Genomic DNA, 27,356 nt, shown 5'->3' with positions numbered 1-27,356 from the left:
CATTTGTGACCACGGCCCAGCCCTAAAAGTTCGTCAACATGCGTACATCAGCAAGGTGTGTCAAGCGCCTTGCCCAAGGACACAACGGCCCGGGATTGCGACCCCGGGGGCGGGAGGGACCCTGCAGTTTACGCCGCCGGCCTCATCAACAACACCGCCGTGTTTGAGTAGTCGGAGAATACGACCCAAATGTGTTCCAATCGGCGTGTTAAAGAGGCTTTGGCAAACAGCAGCATGAATCGAGACGCCTGTGCGGTTTGGAGCCAGCGAAAGGTGAGCGGTGAGCGTTGCGCCGCTGAGAGAGGCTTGTGTGAGTAAAGTTTGTCTGGCCGTGTCACCGGTTCCCTTCCCTCGGAGGCCGCAGCCCAAGTGTCTCGCTGGCTCCCTGCTCCGAGCTGCTTCGACACACTCATCGCTGATGTCATGGGGAATGTAATGGGCATATGAAGGCCACACACACACACACACAAGATGCACACAAACATTGTTGCCCCCGCGCTACACAGACACCGCATTTATTCAGCCACATGGCCGTAATTACACACGCGTACACACATGCACACCCTTTTACACCGAGCCTGGATTCCCCCTTTTCCTCCCACGCACAAACGTGCAAACAAGAAACATGCGCTCTGGTGCCACACACACGTCGCCAACTTCAAAGTGGACACACCCCTCACCCCCCAAACTTTGTTGCTCCAAAAAAATAAGAAAGAACAAACAGAAGCATAAAAATATTGAAGGATAATAATGTGTGTCTTTGCTACGAAAGCTATTTTTAGACCCTGGATTTATGTAACTGAAATGTTTGCCTTTGAATTTTCGCAAACTGAATTTTTTTTTTTTTTTTTACCATTAAATTGTGCTGACAATTTAATTGAATGCCATTTTTGTGTTAATAAATGTAAAAAAAAAAATATTCAGTGCATATAAGGTCAAGGTAAAATTAATTTAATGTATGAAATTTAGTGTAAAAAAAACTAGTGCAAAAAAAACTATTCAGTGTGAAAAGAATTCAATGTATAAAATTAAGTGTTAAAAAAATTAAATGCATATAATAATTTAGTGCAAGAAAAATGTGTGTCAAAAGAATCAGTGTAAAAAAATTCAGTGCTTAAAAAACTAAATGTATAACATTTTGTGTAAAAAAATCAATGCAAAATAAATGTATTGTAAAAAAAAAATCTGTGTCAAAATATTCAGTGTAAAAAAAGTATTTAATGTGTAAAATTTGGTGTAAAAAAATAAAGTGCCAAAAAATTAAGTGTAAAAAAAATGGTGTCAAAAGAATCACTGTAAAAAAAAATTCAATCCAAAAAAATGTCATGTATAAAATTTTGTGTTAAAAAAAATCATTGCTAAATAAAATCAGTGTCAAAAGAAACAGTGTAGAAAATAATTCAATGTATAAAATTTTGTGTAAAAAAATTAAGTGCAAAAAAAAGTGTAAAAAACTCATGTGTCAAAAAAATCACTGTAAAAAAATAGATCTAAAAAAATGAATCAATGTAAAAAAAATCAGTGTAAAAATAAATCTATTGTAAAACAAATTCAGTGTCAAAAGGGTCAGTTTCAAAATATTCAGTGTAAAAAATAATTCAATGTATAAAATTTAGTGCGAAAAAGTTCAGTGCAAAAGAAGCGTGAAAAAATTATGTCAAAAGAGTCGCTGAAAAAAAAATCTAAAAAAATGTAATGTATAAAATTCAGTGTGAAAAATCAGTGCAAAAATAAATCTATTGTAAAAAAAAATCTGTGTCAAAAGAGTCAGTGTAAAAATATTCAGTGTAAAAAATTATTCAATGCATAAAATTTAACGTGAAAAAATTCAGTGCAAAAAAATCAAGTGTAAAAAACTTGTCGAAAAATCATTGCAAAAAATGCAATCAAAAAAATGTGTATGTCAAAAGAATCACTGTAAAAACATTTCGATCCCAAAAAAAATGTAATGTATATGATTTGGTGTAAAACAAATCAATGCAAAATAAATCTATTGTAAAGAAAAAAAAAATTCAGCGTCAAAAGAGTCGGTGTAAAAATATTTAGTGTAAAAAAAAATGCAATGTATAAAATTTAGTGTAAAAAAGTTCACAATACGAAGGTCCTGCAGTCCTGGGTTCAAATCCAGGCTCGGGATCTTTCTGTGTGGAGTTTGCATGTTCTCCCCGTGAATGCGTGGGCACCTGGGGATAGGTTGATTGGCAACACTAAATTGGCCCTAGTGTGTGAGTGTGAATGTTGTCTGTCTATCTGTGTTGGCCCTGCGATGAGGGGGCGACTTGTCCAGGGTGTACCCCGCCTTCCGCCCGATTGTAGCTGAGATAGGCGCCAGCGCCCCCCCGCGACCCCGAAAGGGAATAAGCGGTAGAAAATGGATGGATGGATGGAAAGTTCAGGGCAAAAAAATTCAGTGTAAAATAATTGTGTCGAAAAATCATTGCAAAAAAATGCAATCAAAAAAAATGTTATGAATAAAATTTAGTATTAAAAATCAGCGAAAAATGAAAAAAAAATCAATGTCAAAATAATCAGTGTAAAAAATTAAGTGTAAAAAATTCACAGTATGAAACTGAAACTAATAAAATTAAGTGTAAAAAAATTATGGGGGGGGGAAAAGTCAGCGTCAAAAAAAAAAAGTATAAAAAAATACATTGTAATTTATCTACATAAAATTTTTTGTGTCAATAAATTTAGTGTTAAAAATAATTCAGTGCATAAAACATCGATATAAAAGGAATTCAGTGTCAGAAGAGGGTAAAAATTATTAATTGTATGAAATGTATTTGTAAAAAAAATTCAGTGCAAAAAAGTCAGTGCAAAAAAACTTCAGTGCAAAAAGAAATCAGTGTAAAGAAATGATGTCAAAAGAATCACTGTGAAAAAAAATTCAGTGTAAAAAAAAAATGCATCAAATGTAGTGTAAAAATCAGTGCAAAATTAATTGTCGAAAAATTATGTGTCAAAAGAATCAGTGTAAAATAATTGGTGTAAAAAAATGACTGTACACCCTGATTATTCTCTACACTAAATTGTTCAGACAAGGAACTTCAAAACAATACATTTCAACAAACAACAATTTTAAACAGACATTATTTCATGTTCACACTGAGAAACCTAATTAGTTTTTTTGCAAATAATCATTCACTTAGAATTTAATGGCAGCAACACATTGCAAACAAGTTGTCAGAGGGGCATTTTTACCAGTGTGTTACATGGCCTTTCCTTTTAACAACACTCAGTAAAGCTTTGGGAACTGAGGAGACACATTTTTGAAGTGGAATTCTTTCCCATTCTTGCTTGATGTACAGCTTAAGTTGTTCAAACAGTCTCCCTACTCATATTTTGGCCTTCAACATTTTCAATGGGAGGCAGGTCAGGACTACAGGCAGGCCAGTCTAGTACCCGCACTCTTTTACTATGACTTGGCATCGTCTTGCTGAAATAAGCAGGGGCGTCCATGATAACGTTGCTTGGATGGCTACATGTGTTGCTCCAAAACCTGTATGTACTTATCAGCATTAATGGTGCCTTCACAGATGTGTAAGTTACCCATGCCTTGGGCACGAATACACCCCCATACCATCACACATGCGGCTTTTTCCACTTTGCGCCTAGAACAATCCGGATGGTTCTTTTCTCCAAAAACAATATAAAATTTGGCCTCGTCAGACCACAGAACACTTTTCCACTTTGCATCAGTCCATTTTAGATAAGCTCGGGCCCCGGCGAAGCCGGCGGCGTTTCTGGGTGTTGTTGATAAATGGTTTTGGCTTTGCATAGTAGAGTTTTAACTGGCATATGTAGCAACCAACTGTAGTTACTGACAGTGGTTCTCCAAAGTGTTCCCGAGCCCATGTGGTGATATCCTTTACACACTGATGTCGCTTTTTGATGCAATGCCGTCTGAGGAATCCAAGTTGCGTAATATCATGGCTTAATTGCAGTGATTTCTCCAGATTCTCTGAACCTTTTGATGATATTACGGACCGTAGATGGTTGAAATCCCTAAATTCTTCGCAATAGCTGGTTGGGAAATGTTGTTCTTCAACAATTTGCTCACGGAATTGTTGACAAAGTGGTGACCCTCGCCACGTCCTTGTTGGTGAATGAGTGAGCATTTAATGGAAACTGCTTTTATACCCAATCATGGCACCCACCTGTTCCCAATTAGCCTGCTCACCTGTGGGATGTTCCAAATAAATGTGATGAGCGTTCCTCAACTTTCTCAGTCCTTTCTTGCCACTTGTGCCAGCTTTTTTGAAAACATTTTGTAGGCATGAAATTCCAAATCAGCTAACATTTGCAAAAAATAACAATTTCAAGTGTAAACGTTAAATATCTTGTCTTTGCAGTCTATTCAATTGAATATAAGTTGAAAAAGGATTTGCAAATCATTGTATTTTCTTTTTATTTAACCTTTACACGTGTGTGTGTGTGTGTGTGTGTGTGTGTGTGTGTGTGTGTGTGTGTGTGTGTGTGTGTGTGTGTGCGTGCGTGCGTGCGTGCGTGCGTGCGTGCGTGCGTGCGTGCGTGCGTGCGTGCGTGCGTGCGTGCGTGCGTGCGTGCGTGCGTGCGTGTGTTCTTGTATTTCCACCCTTCTTGAGACACCAACAAGTAGCTTCCATATGAGGAGGTTGGAGGGCGGTCCCCAAAAAGGAGGGATTTTTCAAATTGACTGTGTGTCGCTTGTTAAAATTGGTCAACATATGAAATAACAAGTGTGGGTAAAAGTGAAGTGCTCTCCCTCTGGTTGACCTATGAAATAACAAGTGTGTGTAAGAAATTGAAATGTGTATATAGAGACATGCTGTTATGACAAAGTTAAAAATGAAGATTGAAAAATAATTTTAAAAAATAATTTTTTTTCTCACAATGTGTCGACATTTTTGTTAGAAAATCAGGAGCAATTTCTCATATTTTTTCTGTGTCTGTAATATTGCAATATTTTCTCGTAATTTAAAAAATAATATTTTTTCTCACAATGTGTCGACTTTTTTGTTAGAAAATCAGGAGCAATTTCTCATATTTTTTCTGTTTCTGTAATATTGCAATATTTTCTCATAAAAAAATTTACTGTTTTGATGTAAAATAATTACTTTTTAAAGCAAAATGGTGACATTTGTCTGTCTTTTCACAATATTGCCTTTTTTTTTGCTCTTGTAAAACAGTGATAATTATGGAGTAAAATTATGACTTTTGGCGTAACATTTCGCTTATTATTATAACATTGATCAAAATTTTAAGCTTTTCTTGTAAAATTGCGACTGATATTGAAGAAAAATTCAAACTTTTATCATAATGTTACTTAAGTATTCAGTTTTTCTTGTCAAATTTTGTCTTGCGTTGAGTAAAATGACCACTTTTATTATAATACTGACAAAACTCCAAGTTTTTCTTGTGAATGTGTGACCTTTTTCTTGTAAAATTCCAACTCATTTTTCACAACAAGCTTTTTTATATTTTCATAGTGTTTATATATTATTAATGTTGTAAACACACATCTTTATACATATTTAAGAAGGCTGGTCCTAAAGAGGGAGGCATTTTTCTCAGGTCCCCAGAAGGTCTGAAATACACAAATGTGTGTGTGTGTGTGTGTGTGTGTGTGTGTGTGTGTGTGTGTGTGTGTGTGTTTCCACTCTTCTTGAGACATCAACAAGAAAAAGTAACTTCCATATGAGGAGGTGAGAACAAGTTAGGACATAAATCATGGTCCCTATACGGACAACTATTGCATCTAATACAGAATGTCTCATTTGCACCCCTGATGGTGACATCTATCAAAATAAGGGTGGTCCCAAAAAGGAGGGATTTTTCAAATTGACTGTGTCTCGCTTTTAAAAGTGCTCCCCCTCTGGTCAACATATGAAATAACAAGTGTGTGTAAGAAAGTGAAATGTGCCCCCTTTGGCCAAAATGAATAAAAAAAACATGTATTTAGAGACATACTGTAATAATTTGAAGTAAATAATAAAGATAAAAGAACAATTACAAACAAAAAAATTCAAAAAACTAAATAATTAACAAAAAGCACTCTTTTTCTCACAGTGTGTCGACTTTTTTCTTACAAGATTGGGAACAATTTCTCATATTCTTTCTGTTTTTGTAATATTTCAATATTTTCTCATACTATTATAACTTTTTTCATGTAAAATTATTACTTTTTAATGCAAATTGGCGACATTTGTTGTATATAACATTCTGACTTTTTTACAATATTGCCAATTTTTTCTATTTTTTTTGTTAAACGGTAACACTTTTTGAGTTAAATGATAAATTTTGTCACCATTTTGCCAAGTAAAATTTAGATTTGTATTAGAACATTGTATTAGGACACTGTTTTCCGTACCTTGGAGACATCATGCCTCGTGGGTGTGTTGTCAGAGGCTGTAACAACACGATCAGGGACGGATTCAAGTTGCACCAGTGGCCAAAAGATGCGAAAATGGCAAGAAATTGGACACACATTTTACCGATGACAGTTATGCTACAACAGAGATGGCAAGAATTTGTGGATATCCTGCGACACTCAAAGCAGATGCATTTCCAACTATAAAGTCAGAGAAATCACAAAGTGGAGTTTTGTTGATGTTATTGACTTATGTGCTAATCAGACATATTTGGTCACGGCATGACTGCCAGCTAATCGATGCTAACATGCTATTTAGGCTAGCTGTATTAACATATTACATTATTATGCCTCATGTGTAGCTATATTTGCATCCAGCCTTTCCCTCCACCCACATTTAATGCCAAACAAACACATACCAATCGACTGATTCAAGTTGCACCAGTGGTGAAAAGATGCAATCGTTGGTTAGAAGGCGATCGCCGAATTCGTCCTCGTTGCCGCTGTCTGTCGTGATATGGCTCAATAGCTTCAGTTTGTTCTTAAATTTAGTTTTCGCTTTCTGCCTCCAAACTCCAACCATCCGTTTCAATACATGCGTAATCTGTTGAATCGCTTAAGCCGCTGAAATCCGAGTCTGAATCAGAGCTACTATGCTATACCTTTCTGTGCTATTCGCCATGTTTGTTTTTGGTGGCTTCACGCAGTGACGTCACAGGACAATAGACGGGTGGCTATAACGACAGTTAAAATCAGGCACTTTGAAGTCATTTTTCGAGATGTTGCGTGATGGGTAAAATTTTGAGAAAAACTTTGAAAAATAAAATAAGCCCCTGGGAACTGATTTTTATTGGTTTTAACCCTTCTGAAATTGTGATAATGTTCCCCTTTAAGGTTTCTTATAAAATTGTGACTTTTGTCGAAAGTACAGCTCTTTTCATAAAATTGTTAAAATTCTAAGCTTTTCTTGTAAAATTGCGACTGTTATTGAGTAAAATTCCAACTTTTATCATAATATTGCACAAATATTCACTTTTTCTTGTCAAATTATGACTTGCGTTGAGTAAAATGACAACTTTTATTATAACAGTGCCAAAATTCCAAAATGTTCTTGTGAAATTCCAACTCATTTTTCACAACAAGCTTTTTTTACATTTACATAGTATGTATATATTATTAATGTTTTAAATACACATTTTTATATATCTAGAAAGGCTGGTCCTAAAGAGGGAGGCTTTTTTCTCAGGTCTCCAGAAGGTCGGAAATACACGTGTGTGTGTGTGTGTGTGTGTGCGTGCGTGCGTGCGTGCGTGCGTGCGTGCGTGTGTTGTGTGTGTGAGAACCACCCAGAAGACCCCATCATGAGCAGGGAGAGTGACTAACTTCACTCTTTCTTTTCTTCTCCTCCACAGCTGCGTCTTCAAACAACCTTTTCATGTGGCAAATTAGAAAGAGTGTGTCAATATCTCTCCTCCACCTGTGGAAAAAAAACAAGTCTTCTCGTCAGTCGGTGTCGGCTCGTGACCGCCACGCTTGCACCTTGACACCGGCGTGCGTACGTGCGTGTGTGTGCGTGTGTTTGTTTAAAGAAATGTTTTATTGTATTTTTCCTGCTCATTCACGTCTTTCCTGGTGTGCATTCCCACATCAGCGGCGTGTGACCATCCTTCTCTATGACTGGAAAGTCACGTTTGCCCCTTTTGCAACAGTTGGTCACGCTTTACAGCACCTGACGGAATATTTCCTACTACTGCGAGAGTACACTTAAAGGGAAAACTGCACTTTTGGGGGGAATTTTCCCATCATGCTCGGTATTTATGTGACATAAGAGCACGTGCGTTGGCCTTTTGTGTGCCTTCTAGAAAAAAATAATAAATAAAACATGGTTGAAAAAACGTGCTTTTTGACGACGTTAAATCAATGTCAGGTTGTGTCGTTGATTTGATCATTGAAATTTGGTCATTTCTCAACCAATATTTTACAACTACGTTTTACAAACACAGCGTTGAAACAACATACTTTTTAACAACATTTAATCTATGTTGGGTTCATTTTTGTCAATACGTGGACTTGGGAGTTTGTTTTTCCGGAAGGTAAAGGAAAGTTGGCACAGGCAAGACGTGAATGTAAGTACACATTTTATTTAAACACTATAACTACAAAACAAAAAGCAAACAAAAGGCGCGCACAATGGAGGAGAACAAACTTGACTAATATGTATGGGTTGTACTTGTATAGCGCTTTTCTACCTTCAAGGTACTCAAAGCGCTTTGACACTACTTCCACATTTACCCATTCACACACACATTCACACACTGATGGCGGGAGCTGCCATGCAAGGCGCTAATGAAAACAAAGACTAGCACAAAGGCAGAACTATGGACACAAAAAGGAAAGACACTAAGGGTGGCATTAATAAACAAAACTTACGGTGCATGACAAGAAGCAAAACAATGGATCAGCATGAGTGACAGAGGTAGCATGGCATGAAGGGACGGCGTGGCGCAGTGGAAGAGTGGCCGTGCGCAACCCGAGGGTCCCTGGTTCAAATCCCACCTAGTACCAACTTCGTCACGTCCGTTGTGTCCTGAGCAAGACACTTCACCCTTGCTCCTGATGGGTGCTGGTTGGCGCCTTGCATGGCAGCTCCCTCCATCAGTGTGTGAATGTGTGTGTGAATGGGTAAATGTGGAAGTAGTGTCAAAGCGCTTTGAGTACCTTGAAGGTAGAAAAGCGCTATACAAGTACAACCCATTTATTTATTTATTTAAGTGAGTAGAGGTAGCATGGCATGACGTGGCTAAAGGTAAAGTCGCCAGGCTGACTACCTGGAAAGTACAGGTTTAAATAATGCTGTGGTGATTAGTGACGGAGTGGGAGTGCAAAACGTGAGACAGGTGCGTGACATAAGGACAGGTGAAAACTATTGGGTAGTCATGAAAACAAAACAAACAAGGAAGTGCTAAAACAGGAACTGAGTGTCCAAAAAACAAACAGTACATGGCCAAACAAAAACATGATCAACAGACATGACAAGTTTGGTAGTTTCCCAACCCATATTCTACAACACAAATCCAATGTTGAAACAACATGCTTTTTGACCACGTTTAAGCAACATCAAGTTGTGGTGTTGATTTGACCATTGAAATTTGGTCAGTTTTCAACCAATATTCTCCAACACAAATACAACGTTGAAACAACATGCTTTTTGATAACCTTTAATCAATGCTGGGTTCTGGTGTTGTTTTAATCATTGAAATGTGGTCATTTCACAACCATTATCCTACAACACAAATACAACGTTGAAACAACATGTTTTTTGACGCTTAATCAATGCTGAGTTTTGACAAAGATTTGATTATTGAAAATTAGTAATTTCCCAACCAATATTTTAAAACCCAAACACGACGTTGAAACAACACGCTTTTTGACCTTTATTCAATGTCGGGTTGTGTCGTTGATTTGACCGTTGAATTTTGGTCATTTCCCAACCAACGTGGATCCAACGTTAGACATCAACATTGCCTCAAATTACAAGTATGAATATTTTGCAACGTTTGTTTCAAAGTAGCAAATGGCAGCTTACCAATTTTGCCCTAACTGGAAACGGGTCCAACTTACCGCCGGCAATGCGGACCAAACTCTGACACGGATTGTGCAGGGAGCGGACCACCACAGTCAGACGGTCCGATACCCCATACTCTCTGAGCACTCCCCACTGGACTTCTGGAAGGAAACACAGTGAAATGCCTTCTCTAAGTCCAGTGGACTGGGTAGGGATAAACTCCCATGTACCCTCGAGGATCATGCCAGGAGCATCAGGCTGGTCCTGAATTCCGAGGTTGGAGTCTTGGGTGTAACCTCCTCTCCGGTACCCCTGAATAGAACTTACCAGGAAGGAGTTGGAACACACTCTCTGGTTCCCCTTTTTAAATCATCGATATCGAACGATGTAAAACACATAGATCGTGATACAGTTTTCAGCCGTATCGCCCTGTGCTTTTTTTCTCCTATCCCATCATGAGGTCTTAAACTTCTCTTGAGTTCATTGTAAACAAACATAGCGTCGGTCGTTCGGGACTTCATCACTCTTCTTCACATTTTGCATGAAATTTGCACCAAATGTTGCGTAAACATCACACATCAACACATCAAACCACATCAGCCAAATCCATTCCAGGGTGAAACTGTGGTCAACTTTCTAAACGTTATTGGATAAAATGATATGTTTCCAAGGTGTAAAACCGACACTAAATGTTTTTACAAAGGGAAAACATTTGCACATTTCAAGACAAAATCAGAAATAATAAAACGGATAAAGTTTTGTTGTTAAATATATATTTGGAATTTTTAAATAAAATAAATGGGTTGTACTTTTTAATAGCGCTTTTCTACCTTCAAGGTACTCAAAGCGCTTTGACACTACTTCCACATTTACCCATTCACACACACATTCACACACTGATGATGGGAGCTGCCATGCAAGGCGCCAACCAGCACTCATCAGGAGCAAGGGTGAAGTGTCTTGCTCAGGACACAACGGACGTGACGAGGTTGGTACTAGGTGGGATTTGAACCAGGAACCCTTGGGTTACGCACGGCCACTCTCCCACTGCGCCACACCGTCCCGACCAATTTTTTGTTTTATTTAAACACAATTTTTAAACAATTTATTAACACATTAGTCCCCATTCCTCCCACACTTTGATTGCTCAGTATGTGGCCCCAATTGATTGTTCAGGATATATATATATATATATGTATATATATATATATATATATATATATATATATATATATATATATATATATATATAGTGAATATTTAGTATATATAATCTACATATAGTGTAAATGTAGTGTATACATAGTGTGTATATGTTGTATATATTTAGTGTATGGAGTGTATACATAGTGTGTGTGTATATATATATATATATATATATATATATATATATATATATATAATAGTGTATATGTAGTGTAGATATAGTGTATTTTTTTGTATATTTAGTATTTATATATACTGTATATTTAATATTCATATAGTGTTTTATTGTGTACGTGTAGAGTATATGTAATGTTTATATAGTGTATATACAGTGTATTTGTAGTGTATATACAATGTATTTAGTATATATATATATATATATATATATATATATATATACTGTATATTTAATGTTCATTTAGTGTTTTATTGTGTATATGTAGTTTATATACAATATTTATTTAGTTTATATATAATGTATATGTAGTGTATATATAGTGTTTAAATAGTGTATATTTAGTATATATAGTGTATTTACTATATATATATATATATGTATACATACATATATATGTATATATATACATACTGTATATATATATGTATATACATACATATATAGTGTATATATAGTGTATTTTTTGTATATTTAGTATTTATACATACTCTATATTTAATGTTGATGTAGTGTTTTATTGTGTATATGTAGTGTATATATCTGTTTTATACATACATATATATATATATATATATATATATATATATTTATTTATTTATATATATATATATATATATATATATATATATATATATACCGTGGGCTTCACGGTGGCAGAGGGGTTAGTGCGTCTGCCTCACAATACGAAGGTCCTGCAGTCCTGGGTTCAAAATCCAGGCTCGGGATCTTTCTGTGTGGAGTTTGCATGTTCTCCCCGTGAATGCGTGGGTTCCCTCCGGGTACTCCGGCTTCCTCCCACTTCCAAAGACATGCACCTGGGGATAGGTCGATTGGTACCACTAAATTGGCCCTAGTGTGTGAATGTGAGTGTGAATGTTGTCTGTCTATCTGTGTTGGCCCTGCGATGAGGTGGCGACTTGTCCAGGGTGTACCCCGCCTTCCACCCGATTGTAGCTGAGATAGGCGCCAGCGCCCCCCGCGACCCCAAAAGGGAATAAGCGGTAGAAAATGGATGGATGGATGGATATATACTGTATATTTAATGGTTATGTAATGTTTTATTGTGTATATGTAGTGTATATATAATGTTTATATAGTGTATATTTAGTGTATATATAATTTATTTAGTATATATATGTATGTATGTATATACATATATATGTATATATATAGTTTATTTACAATATTTATTCAGTGTGTATATAGTGTAAATGTAGTATATATATATTTAATGTTTATATAGTGAGTAAAAATGGTGAAATTAGTGTGTATATAGTGTGTATACATCATGTTTATATAGTGTATGTATACGTAATGTTTACATAGTGTGTATATATATAACATATTCAGTGTATATATAGTGTATATGTAATGTTTATATAGTGTATATGTAGTATATTTAGTACATATAAATAGTGTATATATGTTTAAACTGTGTGTATAGTGTATATGTATTGTACATATAATGTTTATGTAGTGTGTACACAGTATATTTAGTGTATACATAGTATTTATATAACGTTTATATAGTGTATATATAGTGTATAAAGAGTATATTTAGTATACATATATATATATGTATGTATATATAATGTATATATATATATATATATATATATATAAAATGCATATATTATGTTTTTAAAGTGTATATGTATTGTATAAATAGTATATTTAATATATATACATATATAGTGTATATATGTATAATGTTTATATAGTGTATATGTAATGTATACAGTTTAAGTTTGTACAGTCGATATATATCCATCCATCCATCCATCCATCCATCTTCCTCCGCTTATCCGAGGTCGGGTCGCGGGGACAGCAGCCTAAGCAGGGAAGCCCAGACTTCCCTCTCCCCAGCCACTTCGTCTAGCTCTTCCCGGGGGATCCCGAGGCGTTCCCAGGCCAGCCGGGAGACATAGTCTTCCCAACGTGTCCTGGGTCTTCCCCGTGGCCTCCTACCGGTTGGACGTGCCCTAAACACCTCCCTAGGGAGGCGTTCGGGTGGCATCCTGACCAGATGCCCGAACCACCTCATCTGGCTCCTCTCGATGTGAAGGAGCAGCGGCTTTACTTTGAGTCCCTCCCGGATGGCAGAGCTTCTCACCCTATCTCTAAGGGAGAGCCCCGTCACACGGCGGAGGAAACTCATTTCGGCCGCTTGTACCCGTGATCTTATCCTTTCGGTCATGACCCAAAGCTCATGACCATAGGTGAGGATGGGAACGTAGATCGACCGGTAAATTGAGAGCTTTGCCTTCCGGCTCAGCTCCTTCTTCACCACAACGGATCGGTACAACGTCCGCATTACTGAATTACTGAGTTGATATATAGTGTACAAGAATTGTATGTATCATGTTTACATAGTGTATATATAATGTTTATATAGTGTATATATCATGTTTATATAGTGTATATATCATGTTTATATAGTGTATAAATCATGTTTATATAGTGTATAAATCATGTTTATATAGTGTATATATCATGTTTATATAGTGTATAAATCATGTTTATATAGTGTATACATCATGTTTATATAGTGTATATATTGTGTTTATATAGTGTATACATCATGTTTATATAGTAATTGCTACAGTTAGTCATGCTATTTAACAAAACACAAAGAATCACTCAATTAAATATTCTTAGACCGCGTGTAATGCTGCAGTGGCCTGAAATACATAAACGTATTTGTTTTGATGAATACCTAGACCTGCTACGCTACTGTACCTGGACCTCGGTCATTGCAGTGGCACTTTTAATGGGGTCTCACTACTGTACTGTGTACTGTTTTGTCCCACGTTGTGTGTGCGTGTGAATATGTGTATGTGTGTGTGTGTTTTCATGATGTCCTGCATGACCCGGTCAAAGTGGGGACCCCACCCACTCCTGCAAAGAAAAAAAAAGTGTGTGTGGACACGGAACGTGCTTCTCGGAGGCCCCTTCTGGTCTTCTGGGCCCAAACAACACCTCTCAAGCTCCTCACTCCTCACTCTTTCCTTCACCCTGGAGAGGGAGGGAGAGAAAAAAAAAAGGGAGGTGGGCTGTGTGTGTGTGTGTGTGTGTGTGTGTGTGTGTGTGTGTGTGTGTGTGTGTGTGTGTGTGTGTGTGTGTGTGTGTGTGTGTGTGTGTGTGTGTGTGTGTGTTCTTGTATTTCTACTCTTCTTGAGACATCAACAAGGAAAAGTTCGTACAATATGAGGACCGGTGAAAAAGTGAGGACATAAATCAGGGTCCCAATACGGAAAACTATTGCATCTCATAAAGAATGTCTCATTTTCACCCCCTGGTCAACATATAACATAACAAGTGTGTGTAAAAATTGGAACTGCTCCTCCTCTGGTCAACATATGAAATAATAAAAGTGTGTAAACAATAAAAGTACTCCCCCTCTGGCCAAAATATGTAAAATGTGTGTGTAAGATATTGGAATGTTCCCACTTCGGCCTATATTAATTAAAAATATTTTTGAAATATCCATGTAGAGACATACTGTAATAACTTGAGGTAAATAATGAAGATTTAAAAACAATTACAAAAAAATTAACATAAATTAACTAAAAACACTCATTTTCTCACAATCTGTCGACTTCTTTTTTATAAAATTGGGAAAAAAAATTCATAATCTGTCTGTTTCCCTAATATTGCTAAATTTTCTCGTACAGTTATTGCTTTTTTATGTAAAATATTTTTTAAATATTTTAATGTGAAATGGTGATATTTTTCATATAAAATTCTGACTTTTATCACAATATTGCCACTTTGTTGTTGTTGTTCTTGTAAAATAGTAATTTTTTATTTATTTATTTATTTATTTTGTAAAATGATGACTTTTGTCATAATTTTGCCAAGTAAAATTCTGATTATTATTGTAATTTTGCCAAAATGATAAAGTTTTCTTATAAAATTGTCACTTTTGTCGGGTAAAATTACGACTCTTTTCACATTTTTTAAATATCCGTACAGAAACATACTGTAATAACTTGAGGTAAGTAATTAAGATTTTTTTTAAATTACAAAAAAATAAATTAATTAATTAAGTAAAAACACTCTTTTTCTCACAATCCGTCAACTTTTTTCTTATAAAACTGGGAAATATTTCTCATGTTCTGTCTGTTTCTGTAATATTGCAACATTTTCTCGTACAATTACCGTATTTCCTTGAATTGCCGCCGGGGCGCTAATTAATTTAAAACCTCTTCTCACTCCTGCGCTTACCAAAGGCATGTGGTAAAAGTAAGCATGTGCTAATTATTTTAAAACCATTTACCAAAGGTATGCAGTAAAAATTTGAGTGTGATGTAAGCGTGGACCTTTTTCACATACAATTCTGACTTTTATCACTATATTGCCTTTTTTGTTGTTGTTGCTCTTGTAAAAGTGATTTTTTTTTTTTGTAAAATGATGACTTTTGTCTCAATTTTACCAAGTAAAATTCAGAATATTATTGTAATTTTGCCCAAAAACTTTTTTTATAAAATTGTGACTTTTGTCAGGTAAAATTACAACTCTTTTCACAAAATTGCCAACATTTTTAGCTTTTCTTAAGATTGCGACGGTTATTGAGTAAAAAAAAATTAAAATCACTAAAAGCAGTGTTTTTCTCACAATATGTCGTTTGTTTTCTTATAAAAGTTGGAACTATTTCTCAAATTATTTCTGTTTTTGTCATAGTGTAATATTTTCTTTTAAAATTTTACTTTGTTATTTAAAATTCTGACTTTTTAATGCGAAAAGGTGACATCCGAATAAAATAAAATTCTGACTTTCATCACATTATTGCCAATTTTTTTGTTGTTCTTGTAAAATACTGAAATTTTTTTTGTAAAATTATGACTTTAGTCACAATTTTGCCAAGTAATATTCCAATTATTATTATGATACTGGCAAAAAATAAAGTGTTTTCTCATAAAATTGTGACCTTTGTCGGGTAAAATTACGACTCTTTTCATAAAATTGCCAAGACTTTAAGCTTTTCTTTTAAAATTGCGACTGTTATTGAGTAAAATTCCAACTTTTATCATAATATTGCACAAATGTCCAGTTTTCTTGTAACATTTTGACTTGCCGTGAGTAAAATTACAACTTTTATTATAAGACTGCCAAAATTTTAAGTTTTTCCTGTGAAAATGTGAACTTTTTCTTGTGAAATTCCAACTTGTTTATATTTGCATAGTTTGTATATATTATTAATGTTGTAAATACAAACCTTTATATACGTAGAAAGGTTGGTCCTAAAGAGGGAGGCATTTTTCTTAGGTCTCCAGAAGGTCAGAACTACACGAACGTGTGTGTGTGTGTGTGTGTGTGTGTGTGTGTGTGTGTGTGTGTGTGTGTGTGTGTGTGTGTGTGTGTGTGTGTATGTGTGTGTGCTCTTGTATTTCTACCCTTCTTGAGACATCAACAAGGAAAAGTACCTACAATATGAGGACCGGTGAACAAGTTAGGACATAAATCATGGTCCCAATAAGGAAAACTATTGCATCTAAGAGAAAATGTCTCATTTGCACCCCTAGTGGTGACATCTATCAAAACTAGGGTGGTCCCAAAAACAAGGGATTTTTCAAATTGACTGTGTCGGTTTTAAAAGTGCTCCCCTCTGGTCAACATATGAAATAACAAGTGTGTGTAAGAGTTTGAAGTGCTCCCCCTCTGGCCAACATATTTAATAACAAGTGTGTGTAAGAAATTGAAATGTGCCACCTTTGGCCAAAATTAATTAAAAAAAAAAAAAATATATATATATATATATATATATATATATATATATATATATATAAATGTATAAAGAGACATACTGTAATAACTTCAAGTAAATAATGAGTATTAAAAAAAACAATTACAAACAAAAAATTAAAAAAATTAAAAAATAACCAAAAGCAGTGTTTTTCTCACAATATGTCGCTTTTTTTCTTATAAAAGTTGGAACTATTTCTCATGTTCTTTCTGTTTTTGTATAATTGTAATATTTTCTTGTAAAATTATTGCTTTTTTATTTAAAATTCTGACTTTTTAATGCAAAAAGGTGACATCTGAATAAAATTAAAATTCTGACTTTCATCACATTATTACCATTTTTTGTTGTTCTTGTAAAATACTGATTTTTTGGGAGTAAAATTATGACTTTAGTCACAATTTTGCCAAGTAATATTCCAATTATTATTATGATACTGCCAAAAAAAATTAGTTTTCTCATAAAATTGTGACTTTTGTCGGGTAAAATTATGACTCTTCATAAAATTGCCCAAATTTTAAGCTTTTCTTTTAAAATTGCGACTGTTATTGAGTAAAATTCCAACTTTTATCATAATATTGCACAAATGTCCAGTTTTCTTGTAACATTTTGACCTGCCTTGAGTAAAATTACGACTTTTATTATAAGACTGCCAAAATTTTAGTTTTTTCCTGTGAAAATGTGACCTTTTTCTTGTGAAATTCCAACTTTTCTTTTTTATATTTGCATAGTATGTATATATTATTAATGTTGTAAATACAAACCTTTATATATCTAGAAAGGCTGGTCCTAAAGAGGAAGGCATTTTTCACAAGTCTCAAAAAGGTCAGAAACACAAGTGTGTGTGTGTGTGTGTGTGTGTGTGTGTGTGTGTGTGTGTGTGTGTGTGTGTGTGTGTGTGTGTGTGTGTGTGTGTGTGTGTGTGTGTGTGTGTGTGTGTTCTTGTATTTCTACCCTTCTTGAGACATCAACAAGGAAAAGTACCTACAATATGAGGTGAACAAGTTAGGACATAAATCATGGTCTTAATACGGAAAACTATTCCATCTAATAGAAAATGTCTCATTTGCACTCCTGGTGGTGACATCTATCAAAATTAAGGTGGTCCCAAAAACGAGGGATTTTTAAAATTGACTGTGTCGGTTTTAAAAGTGCTCCCCCTCTGGTCAGCATATGAAATAACAAGTGTGTGTAAGAATTTGAAGTGCTCCCCCTCTGGCCAACATATGTGTGTGTAAGAAATTGAAATTCGCCACCTTTGGCCAAAAGTCATAAAAAATAAAAAATAAATGGATATAGAGACATACTGTAATAACTTCAAGTAAAGAATGAGTATTAAAAACAATTACAAACCAAAAATTTAAATAAAAATAAAAGCAGTGTTTTTCTCACAATATGTCGCTTTTTTTCTTAAAAAAGTTGGAACTATTTCTGATATTCTTTCTGTTTTTGTAATATTGTAATATTTTCTTGTAAAATTATTGCTTTTTTATTTAAAATTCTGACTTTTTAATGCAAAATGGTGACATCTGAATAAAATGAAATTCTGACTTTCATCACATTATTGCCATTTTTTTGTTGTTCTTGTAAAACGGTGAAATCTTTTGAGTAAAATTAGGACTTTTGTCATAATTTTGCCAAGTAAAATTCCAATTATTATTGTGATGTTGCCAAAAAAAATGTGTTTTCTCATAAAATTGTGACTTTTGTTGAATAAAATTACGACTCTTTTCATAAAATTGCCAAGATTTTAAGCTTTTCTTTTAAAATTGCGACTGTTATTGAGTAAAATTCCAACTTTTATCATAATATTGCACAAATGTCCAGTTTTCTTGTAACATTATGACTTGCCTTGAGTAAAATTACGACTTTTATTATAAGACTGCCAACATTTTAAGTTTTTCCTGTGAAAATGTGACCTTTTTCTTGTGAAATTCCAACTTTTTTATATTTGCATAGTATGTATATATTATTAATGTTGTAAATACACATCTTTATGTATGTAGAAAGGCTGGTCCTAAAGAGGGAGGCATTTTTCTTAGGTCTCCAGAAGGTCAGAACTACACGAACGTGTGTGTGTGTGTGTGTGTGTGTGTGTGTGTGTGTGTGTGTGTGTGTGTGTGTGTGTGTGTGTGTGTGTGTGTGTGTGTGTGTGTGTGTGTGTGTGTGTGTACAGTGAGGGTCAGTGGAAATAACTCCGAGAAAGGTGAACGGGACGGAATAAGACAAGCGTGAGTACGATGACACCGGCGGAGGAGACAATGGGCCACTTTTGGATGGACAGAGATGGACGGATAAGGTAGAGGAGGCGTGGCCCCCCGGCTGGAGTGGGCGGGGCAAGATACCGGCGCGCCGGGGCGGGAGCGGAGAAAGTGATAGAGGAAAGAAAACAAGAGGGGGGAAAAAACAAGAGATTTTTTTTTTTTGGGGGGGGGAGTTTGTCAAAGAGAGGGAGAGAGAGAGGAAGAAGGGAGGGGGAGAGAGAGAGAGAGAGAGAGAGAGAGAGAGAGAGAGAGAGAGAGAGAGAGAGAGAGAGTGTGTGTGTGTCTGTGTGTGTTTTTATGAATGAAGTGAGTCACTGGTGATGTGTCATAGGCCCGACGTCTTTATAAAAGGAAGTTTTAAACAAGCCTAAACACTTCACTCGCTAATGTTGGACGTCGCATCACCACGCTCTCAGTCTCTCCAACCAAGTCTCTCCAAGCGTCATAAAGAGCAAACTTCAGCACCACTTTGCAACTTTTTCTACTTCCATCCCTCCGCCTCGGACACCTTTTGCTCCCGGTTTTGACTGACAAGGATACACTTGCTGGAGTGACCTTTATTTATTGATTTTTGTTTTTTATTTTTTTTTGTAGTCATTATTTCACTGCAGTCTTTCGGCTGCTGGCTGGGTTTGCGTTGTGTGGGACTGCAAGCAATATGAAATGTAAGTGCAAATGTTGTGAAGGACAATATGAAATGTAAATGAAGGACAATATGAAGTGAGAGTGAAGGACAATATGAAATGTAATTGATGGACAATATGAAGTGTAAGTGAAGGACAATATGAAGTGTAAGTGAAGGACAATATGAAGTGTAAGTGAAGGACAATATGAAGTGTAAGTGAAGGACAATATGAAGCGTAAGTGAAGGACAATATGAAGTGTAAGTGAAGGACAATTTGAAGCGTAAGTGAAGGACAATATAAAGTGTAAGTGAGGGACAATATGAAGTGAGTGCAAATGTGGTGAAGGACAATATTGGAGTGGAGCTGTCACAGGGAAGGCAGGCAGGAAGGAAGGAAGGAAGGCAGGCAGGGAGGAAAGAAGGAAGGAACGAAAGCAGGGAGGAAGGCAGGCAGGACGAAAGGAAGGCAGGGAGGAAGGCTGGCGAGGAGGAAGGCAGGCAGGCAGGCAGAAAGGAAGGCAGGCAGGAAGGCAGGCAGGAAGGAAGGAACAAAGGAAGGCAAGGAGGAAGGCTGGCAGGAAGGAAGGAAGTCAGGCAGGCCGGCAGGCTGTAGAAAGGCAGGCAGGAAGGAAAGAACAAAGGAAGGCAAGGAGGAAGGCAGGCAGGAAGGAAGGAAGTCAGGCAGGCCGGCAGGCTGTAGAAAGTCAGGCAGGAAGCCAGGAAGCCAGGAAGGAAGGAAGGCAGGCAGGCAGAAAGGAAGGCAGGCAGGAAGGCAGGCAGGAAGGCAGGCAGGCAAGCAGGCAGGAAGACAGGAACGAATGAAGGCAAGGAGGAAGGCAGGCAGGAAGGAAGGAAGGCAGGGAGGAAGGCAGGGACAAAGGCAGGCAGGAAGGAAGGAAGTCAGGCAGGCAGGCCGGCAGGCTATGGAAAGGCAGGCAGGAAGGCAGGGAGGAAGGTAGACAGGAAGGCAGGCAGGAAGGAAGGAAGTCAGGCAGGCCGGCAGGCTGTAGAAAGGCAGGCAGGCAGGAAGGAAGGAAGAAAGGACGGCAAGGAGGAAGGCAGGCAGGAAGGCAGGCTTTAGAAAGGTAGGCAGGAAGGAAGGCAGGCAGGTATGAGAAGTAGAAAGAAGTAAAGAAGGAGGAGAAGAAGAAGGAGAAGAATGAATGAGTTCAGTGTTTGCAGAGTGTTTGCTGGCTCCTCTCTAGCAGCCACACATGCTGCTCTCCTGCTGCTGGCTGCTGCAGGTGTGACAATCAGCAGCATTCATGTCATGGTGGCTTCTAGAAGGTCCACACTGATGCTCCTTCACTCTGTCATGGTGGCTTCTAGAAGGTCCACACTGATGCTCCTTCACTCTGTCATGGTGGCTTCTAGAAGGTCCACACTGATGCTCCTTCACTCTGTCATGGTGGCTTCTAGAAGGTCCACACTGATGCTCCTTCACTCTGTCATGGTGGCTTCTAGAAGGTCCACACTGATGCTCCTTCACTCTGTCATGCCTTAGCATCCTCAGATCATTGTGTGGATGTTAATTACTGTCTTCTTCTCCTCCTTCTCCTCCTTCTTCTACTTCTTCTTCTCCTTCTCCTTCTCCTTCTCCTTCTTCTTCTCCTTCTCCTTCTTCTCCGTCTTCTCCTTCTTCTCCTGCATTTTCTCCTTCTCCTTCTTCTCCTTCTTTTCCATCTCCTTCTCTTTCTTCTCCATCTCTTCTCCCTCTTCTTGTTTTTCTCCTTCTTCTCCTTCTTCTTTTTGATCTTCTTCTTCTTCTTCTTCTTCTTATCCTTTTCCTTCATGTTCTCCTTCTCATTCTCCTTCTTCTTTTTGATATTCTTCTTCTTCTTTTGCTTTTTCTTCTTCTTCTTCTTCTTCTTCTTCTTCTTCTTCTTTGTGTCCTCATTTATCTTCTCCGACTCATTCTCCTTCTTCTCCTTCTTCTCCTTCTTTTCCCGCATTTTCTACTTCATGCTTCTTCCTCCTTTGTTTTTTTTCCTTCTCCTTTTCTTTTTATTGCTCTCCTTCTTCTCCTTGTCTTTCTCATTCTCCTTCACCCTCTTCTTCTCCTTCTTCTTGTCCTTCTTCTCCTTCTCCTTCTCCTCATTCTTCTCCTTCTTCTTCTCCTTCTTCTTATTTTCCTTCTCCTTCTTCTCCTTCTTTGCCTTCATTTTGTACTTCCTGTTTCTTCTTTCTTCCATTCCTCCTTCTCTTTCTCCTTTTCTTCTCATTGTTCTCCTTCTTCTCATTGTCTTTCTCCTTCTTCTTCTCCCTCTTCTTCTTCTTTTTCTTCTTCTTCTTCTCCTTCTTCTTCTTCTCCCTCTTATTTTCCTTAATCCTCCTCCTTTTTCTTTTTCTTCTTCTCTTTCTTCTTCTTTTTCTTCTCCTCTGTTGTCTTCTTCCTCTCTTTCTTCTTCTTCTCCTTCTCCTTCCTGCCCTCTTTTGTCTAATTTTTCCTCCTTGTCCTTACCATTGTCTTTATCCTTCTTCTTATTTGTCTTCTCCTTCTTCTCCTCCTTCTCCCCATTCTCTTATCCTTCTTCCTCTCCTTCTTCTTCTTCTGGTCCCTTGTTTTCCCCAACTTCTCACTCTTGTTCTTGTTCTTCTTCTTCTTCTTCTTCTTCTTCTTCTCCTCCTCCTCCTCCTCCTCCATGCCCTTCTTCTTCTTCTCCTCTTCCTTCTCCCTCTCCTCCTCCATCCCCTTCTCCTACCACAGTACTGCTGGATTCCTCCTCGTCACTGCTGTTGTCGCTGCTAATAACGCAGCTTCCGGTCTTCACGTCTGCCTCTCCGGTTCCTCCGCGGCGGCCAAGTGACATGGACAAGCTTTCCAACCAGACCAAAAACCTCATGAAGCTCACACAGGAACTACTGGTGAGTCCAGAAGTTGTCGTTGCTGTGCTTACCTGCTGGGATTAGTACCACCTACTTCACCTGGGGCCTTGCGGTGCTCTGCATCTTACCTGTGCTCGCTAGTGGAGCCAAGGTTTTGTGTTTTGTGGCGAAGCATCAGATCAAAGTGCGGCGCCATGCGACGCCCACATCTTGTGTGGTGGGCGAAATTCCTTCGCAATTCATCATCGCCCCTTAGTGTAATATCTTCCACTGATCATCTGAAGTGACGTAATAACAGTTTGACTGGTGATAGCGGGGAGCATTTATCACCCCCAGGCTCCGCCCACTACAAATTAGTATGAATAGGTACTGACCCCGAAGGCGCTTCGAGGTGTCTTTGTCCTCATTTCTACCAATTAGGGTGAGGATTGGATCTTGTGGAGCTAAGTTATTAACAGTTCGTGTTCAGTGGCGAACCCTTGGATCAAACTCTGGCGCCATACAACGCCCACATTTTGTGTCGCGGGCAAAAATTTCTGCACCATTAATCATCGCTCGTCAGTTTAGTATCTGTTGTTGATCATCCGGAGTGACGTAATGACAGTTTGATTGGTGATGGCGAGGAGCGGTTCTCGCCCGCCCACTATGAATGGGTATGAACAGAGCTGTGCATAGAGAAACTACGGCCAACTCTCAAAGTTAGTAGCAAACATAGCACCCCGTTGTCACCAGAGGGGCTTTTGACTAATCATTGAGGAGATCCTCAGGCCATACCCTCTCTGACCGGTCAAAAGCCCCGCCCATGTCCGTCGGGCGCCATGTTTGCTGCCAACTTTAAAACCGAGTCGAGTCGGCGAATATCCAGATCGAAATTTGATTCCTTCCAACTTTATTATTGCCCATCCGTGTAGTATCTCCTCCTCTGGTCAAACTCCAGAAGAGGAGTTCACGAAAGTTCAAGTACGACCTCAGGGTTTGGAGCGAAAAATGGCAGATGGAAACCAAGGTGGCTGACTTTCTGTTTGTTTTCAAGTATGGGTTCTTGAGACTTTGAGACCTCGTCATGATTTCAAGTATGGGTTCTTGAGACTAAGAGACCTTGTCATCATTTTAAGTATGGGTTCTTGAGATTTTGAGACCTCGTCATGATTTCAAGTATGGGTTCTTGAGACTTTGAGACCTTGTCATGATTTCAAGTATGGGCTCTTGAGACTAAGAGACCTTGTCATCATTTTAAGTATGGGTTCTTGAGATTTTGAGACCTCGTCATGATTTCAAGTATGGGTTCTTGTGACTTTGAGACCTTGTCATGATTTCAAGTATGGGTTCTTGAGACTTTGAGACCTTGTCATGATTTCAAGTATGGGTTCTTGAGACTTTGAGACCCTGTCATGATTTCAAGTATGGGTTTTTGAGACTTTGAGACCTCGTCATGATTTCAAGTATGGGCACTTGAGACTTTGAGACCTCTTCATGATTTCAAGTATGGGTTCTTGAGACTTTGAGACCTCGTCATGGTTTCAAGTACGGGTTCTTGAGACTTTGAGACCTCGTCATGATTTCAAGTATGGGTACTTGAGACTTTGAGACCTTGTCATGATTTCAAGTATGGGTTCTTGAGACTTTGAGACCTTGTAATGATTTCAAGTACGGGTTATTTAGACTTTGAGACCTCGTCATGATTTCAAGGATGGGTTCTCTAGACTTTGAGACCTTGTCATGATTTCAAGTAGGGGTTCTTGAGACTTTGAGACCTTGTCAGGATTTCAAGTATTGGTTCTTGAGACTTTGAGACCTCGTCATGATTTCAAGTATGAGTTCTTGAGACTTTGAGACTTTTTCATGATTTCAAGTATGGGTTCTTGAGACTTTGAGACATTGTCATGATTTCAAGTGTGGGTTCTTGAGACTTTGAGACCTCGTCATGATTTAAAGCATGGGTTCTTGAGACTTTGAGACTTTGTCATGATTTCAAGTATGGGTTCTTGAGACTTTGTCATGATTTAAAGTATGGGTTCTTAAAACTTTGAGGGACGACTATAGCGAGTTTTACTTTTTATTTCGGAAACCAGCTTTCAGGCAGACCAACTATGCCAAGTTTGTTTAAACTTTGTGGGTCATTTTGTTATCAAACATACTTAAAAAGAAAAAAATCTTACTACTAAAGCAAAATTGTATTTCCTTCAAATGAGTCGCACTGTGCCAAAATCCCTTAACCTGTTCTTTGTGTGTTTGGGGTTCAAATGTTTACCAATATTTGATGTCAGATTTCTTCATAAATGGTAAAGATTTTTCAAGAGATTTCTGTGTGAGTCCGCCATTTTTCTTTGCAATTCCGGTAGGGATTTAGGCGAAAGCCTTATGTGCGCAAGCCGCCGAACCGCTCATATATGCTGTAAACTGAAATGCTTGAATGTCCAGGGTGAGTGGAGTGTTTGGATGTTGGTACGGTTCAAATCGGATGAGAAATGCAGGATGTGCAGTCGATAGTATATTTCCCATTCATTGTCAATAGGGAGAAAATTCCGGGAAAAACGTGAATTTCACGAAAGGGAAAACGTGTTTTTCGCAGAAGAGTAGTGTGAGTAGATGGTTGAAATGTCCGTTTTTAAAATGGCACCAAAAATTGGGCATTGTAGAACCAAGAATATGTCCATTTATTTGAATGGGAATTTCCTGGAAATTAGGGAAATGTTTATACTAGCACAATTGTCCTCGATGATATGAATGGATTGGTGTTGGAATTTTTGGAATCTGTTAAAAAAAAGTCGACATAATAACAGTTTGACTTGAGAATGGGTATTTCGGAGTTCTTGGATTTTCGGGAAAACCGGAGATTTCTACGAAGAAAAAAAATAAGAGCGTTTGTTGTCCCAACTAAGAGGAATGTTTTATGCGGAATGGTCAAAAACTGTTGAAAAATGTGGACTATAAAAACTTTCCTGGAGCGGTGAAAATAGGTCTTTGGTGGGTGTTGTTTGCTGTGTGATGTTGCCTTCTTTTATTTCAGTATTTGTAGGTTTGAAAACTTGTCACTTCAGTCATTTATTGGTTGTTCATTACTCCCACATAGTAGTAGTAGTAGTAATAGTTGTAGTAGTATTAGTGTGTATGTGTGTGTGTACTTAAATGGTGGGTGTTGTTTACTGTGTGATGTTGCCTTCTTCTATTTCAGTATTTGTAGGTTTGAAAACTTGTCACTTCAGTCGTAGTAGTAGTAGTAGTAGTAGTAGTGTGTGTGTGTGTGTGTGTGTGTGTGTGTGTGTGTGTGTGTGTGTGTGTGTGTGTGTGTGTACTTAAGTGGTAGGTGTTGTTTGCTGTGTGATGTTACCTTCTTCTATTTCAGTATTTGTAGGTTTGAAAACTTGTCACTTCAGTCATTTATTTGTTGTTCATTACTCCCACATAGTAGTAGTAGTAGTAGCGTGTATGGTGTGTGTGTGTGTGTGTGTGTGTGTGTGTGTGTGTGTGTGTGTGTGTGTGTGTGTGTGTGTGTGTGTGTGTGTGTGTGTGTGTGTGTGTGTGTGTACTTAAATGGTGGGTGTTGTTTACTGTGTGATGTTGCCTTTTTCTATTTCAGTATTTGTAGGTTTGAAAACTTGTCACTTCAGTCATTTATTTGTTGTTCATTACTCCCACATAGTAGTAGTAGTAGTAGTAGTAGTGTGTATGTGTGTGTGTGTACTTAAATCGTAGGTGTTGTTTGCTGTGTGATGTTGCCTTCTTCTATTTTGGGTATTTGTAGGATTTAAAGCTTGTTACCTCAGTCATTGATATGTCGTTCATTACTCCCACGTAGTAGTAGTAGTAGTAGTAGTGTGTGTGTGTGTGTGTGTGTGTGTGTGTGTGTGTGTGTGTGTGTGTGTGTGTGTGTGTGTGTGTGTGTGTACTTAAAATGGTGGGTGTTGTTTACTGTGTGATGTTGCCTTCTTCTATTTGGGTATTTGTAGGATTGAAAGCTTGTCACTTCAGTCATTGATTTGTCGTTCATTAGTCCCACGTAGTAGTAGTAGTAGTAGTAGTAGTAGTAGTAGTAGTAGTAGTAGTGTGTATGTGTGCGTGTACCTAAATGGTAGGTGTTGTTTGCTGTGTGATGTTGCCTTCTTCCATTTTGGGTATTTGTAGGATTTAAAGCTTGTAACTTCAGTCATTGATTTGTCGTTCATTACTCCCACATAGTAGTAGTAGTAGAAGAAGTAGTAGTAGTAGTGTATGCGTGTGTACTTAAATGTTGTGTGTTTGCTTGGTGATGTTGCCTTTTCCCTATTTTGGTATTTGTAGGATTAAAAACTTGTAAATTCAGGTATTTATTTGTTACTCGTTACTCCCATGTAGTATTAGCAGTAGTAGTGTGTATGTGTGTGTGTACTTCAATGTTGTGTGTTGTTTGCTGTGTGATGTTGTTATCTTCAATTTGGGTATTTTTAGGATTTAAAGCTTTGTCACTTTAATAATTGATTTGTCGTTCATTACTCCCACATAGTAGTAGTAGCAGTAGTAGGAGTATTAGTAGTAGTGTGTATGCGTGTGTACTTAAACGTGTGTTGTTTTCTGTGTGACGTTGCCTTTTTCCTATTTTGGTATTTGTAGGATTGAAAAC

The 27,356-nt window shown here is 37.5% G+C and overlaps 1 protein-coding gene across 14 annotated transcripts in view; it reads left to right on the top strand.

The window, feature by feature from the left end:
* il11a (interleukin 11a) overlaps positions 1 to 27,356 on the top strand; it is a 103,758-nt gene that overhangs the window by 56,277 nt on the left and 20,125 nt on the right. For 9 of the 14 annotated variants that reach the window (XM_061915361.1, XM_061915364.1, XM_061915356.1 and 6 more), the window contains 2 exons: positions 7,762 to 7,904; positions 22,638 to 22,795. In XM_061915361.1, coding sequence (XP_061771345.1) covers positions 22,739 to 22,795 — 57 coding nt within the window. In that variant the 5' untranslated portion in view covers positions 7,762 to 7,904; positions 22,638 to 22,738. Of the gene's footprint in view, positions 1 to 7,761; positions 7,905 to 8,000; positions 8,226 to 19,698; positions 19,971 to 20,004; positions 22,796 to 27,356 lie in introns of those variants that run through there. The other 5 variants (XM_061915365.1, XM_061915362.1, XR_009808772.1 and 2 more) reach the window with 4 other exon arrangements.

Source organism: Nerophis ophidion, linkage group LG11 (genome assembly GCF_033978795.1).
Source record: "Nerophis ophidion isolate RoL-2023_Sa linkage group LG11, RoL_Noph_v1.0, whole genome shotgun sequence".
In the NCBI taxonomy this organism is placed as follows: Eukaryota; Metazoa; Chordata; class Actinopteri; order Syngnathiformes; family Syngnathidae; genus Nerophis; species Nerophis ophidion.
Note: the sequence above shows the minus strand (reverse complement) of the source record. Positions and strands in the feature narration are given on the sequence as shown.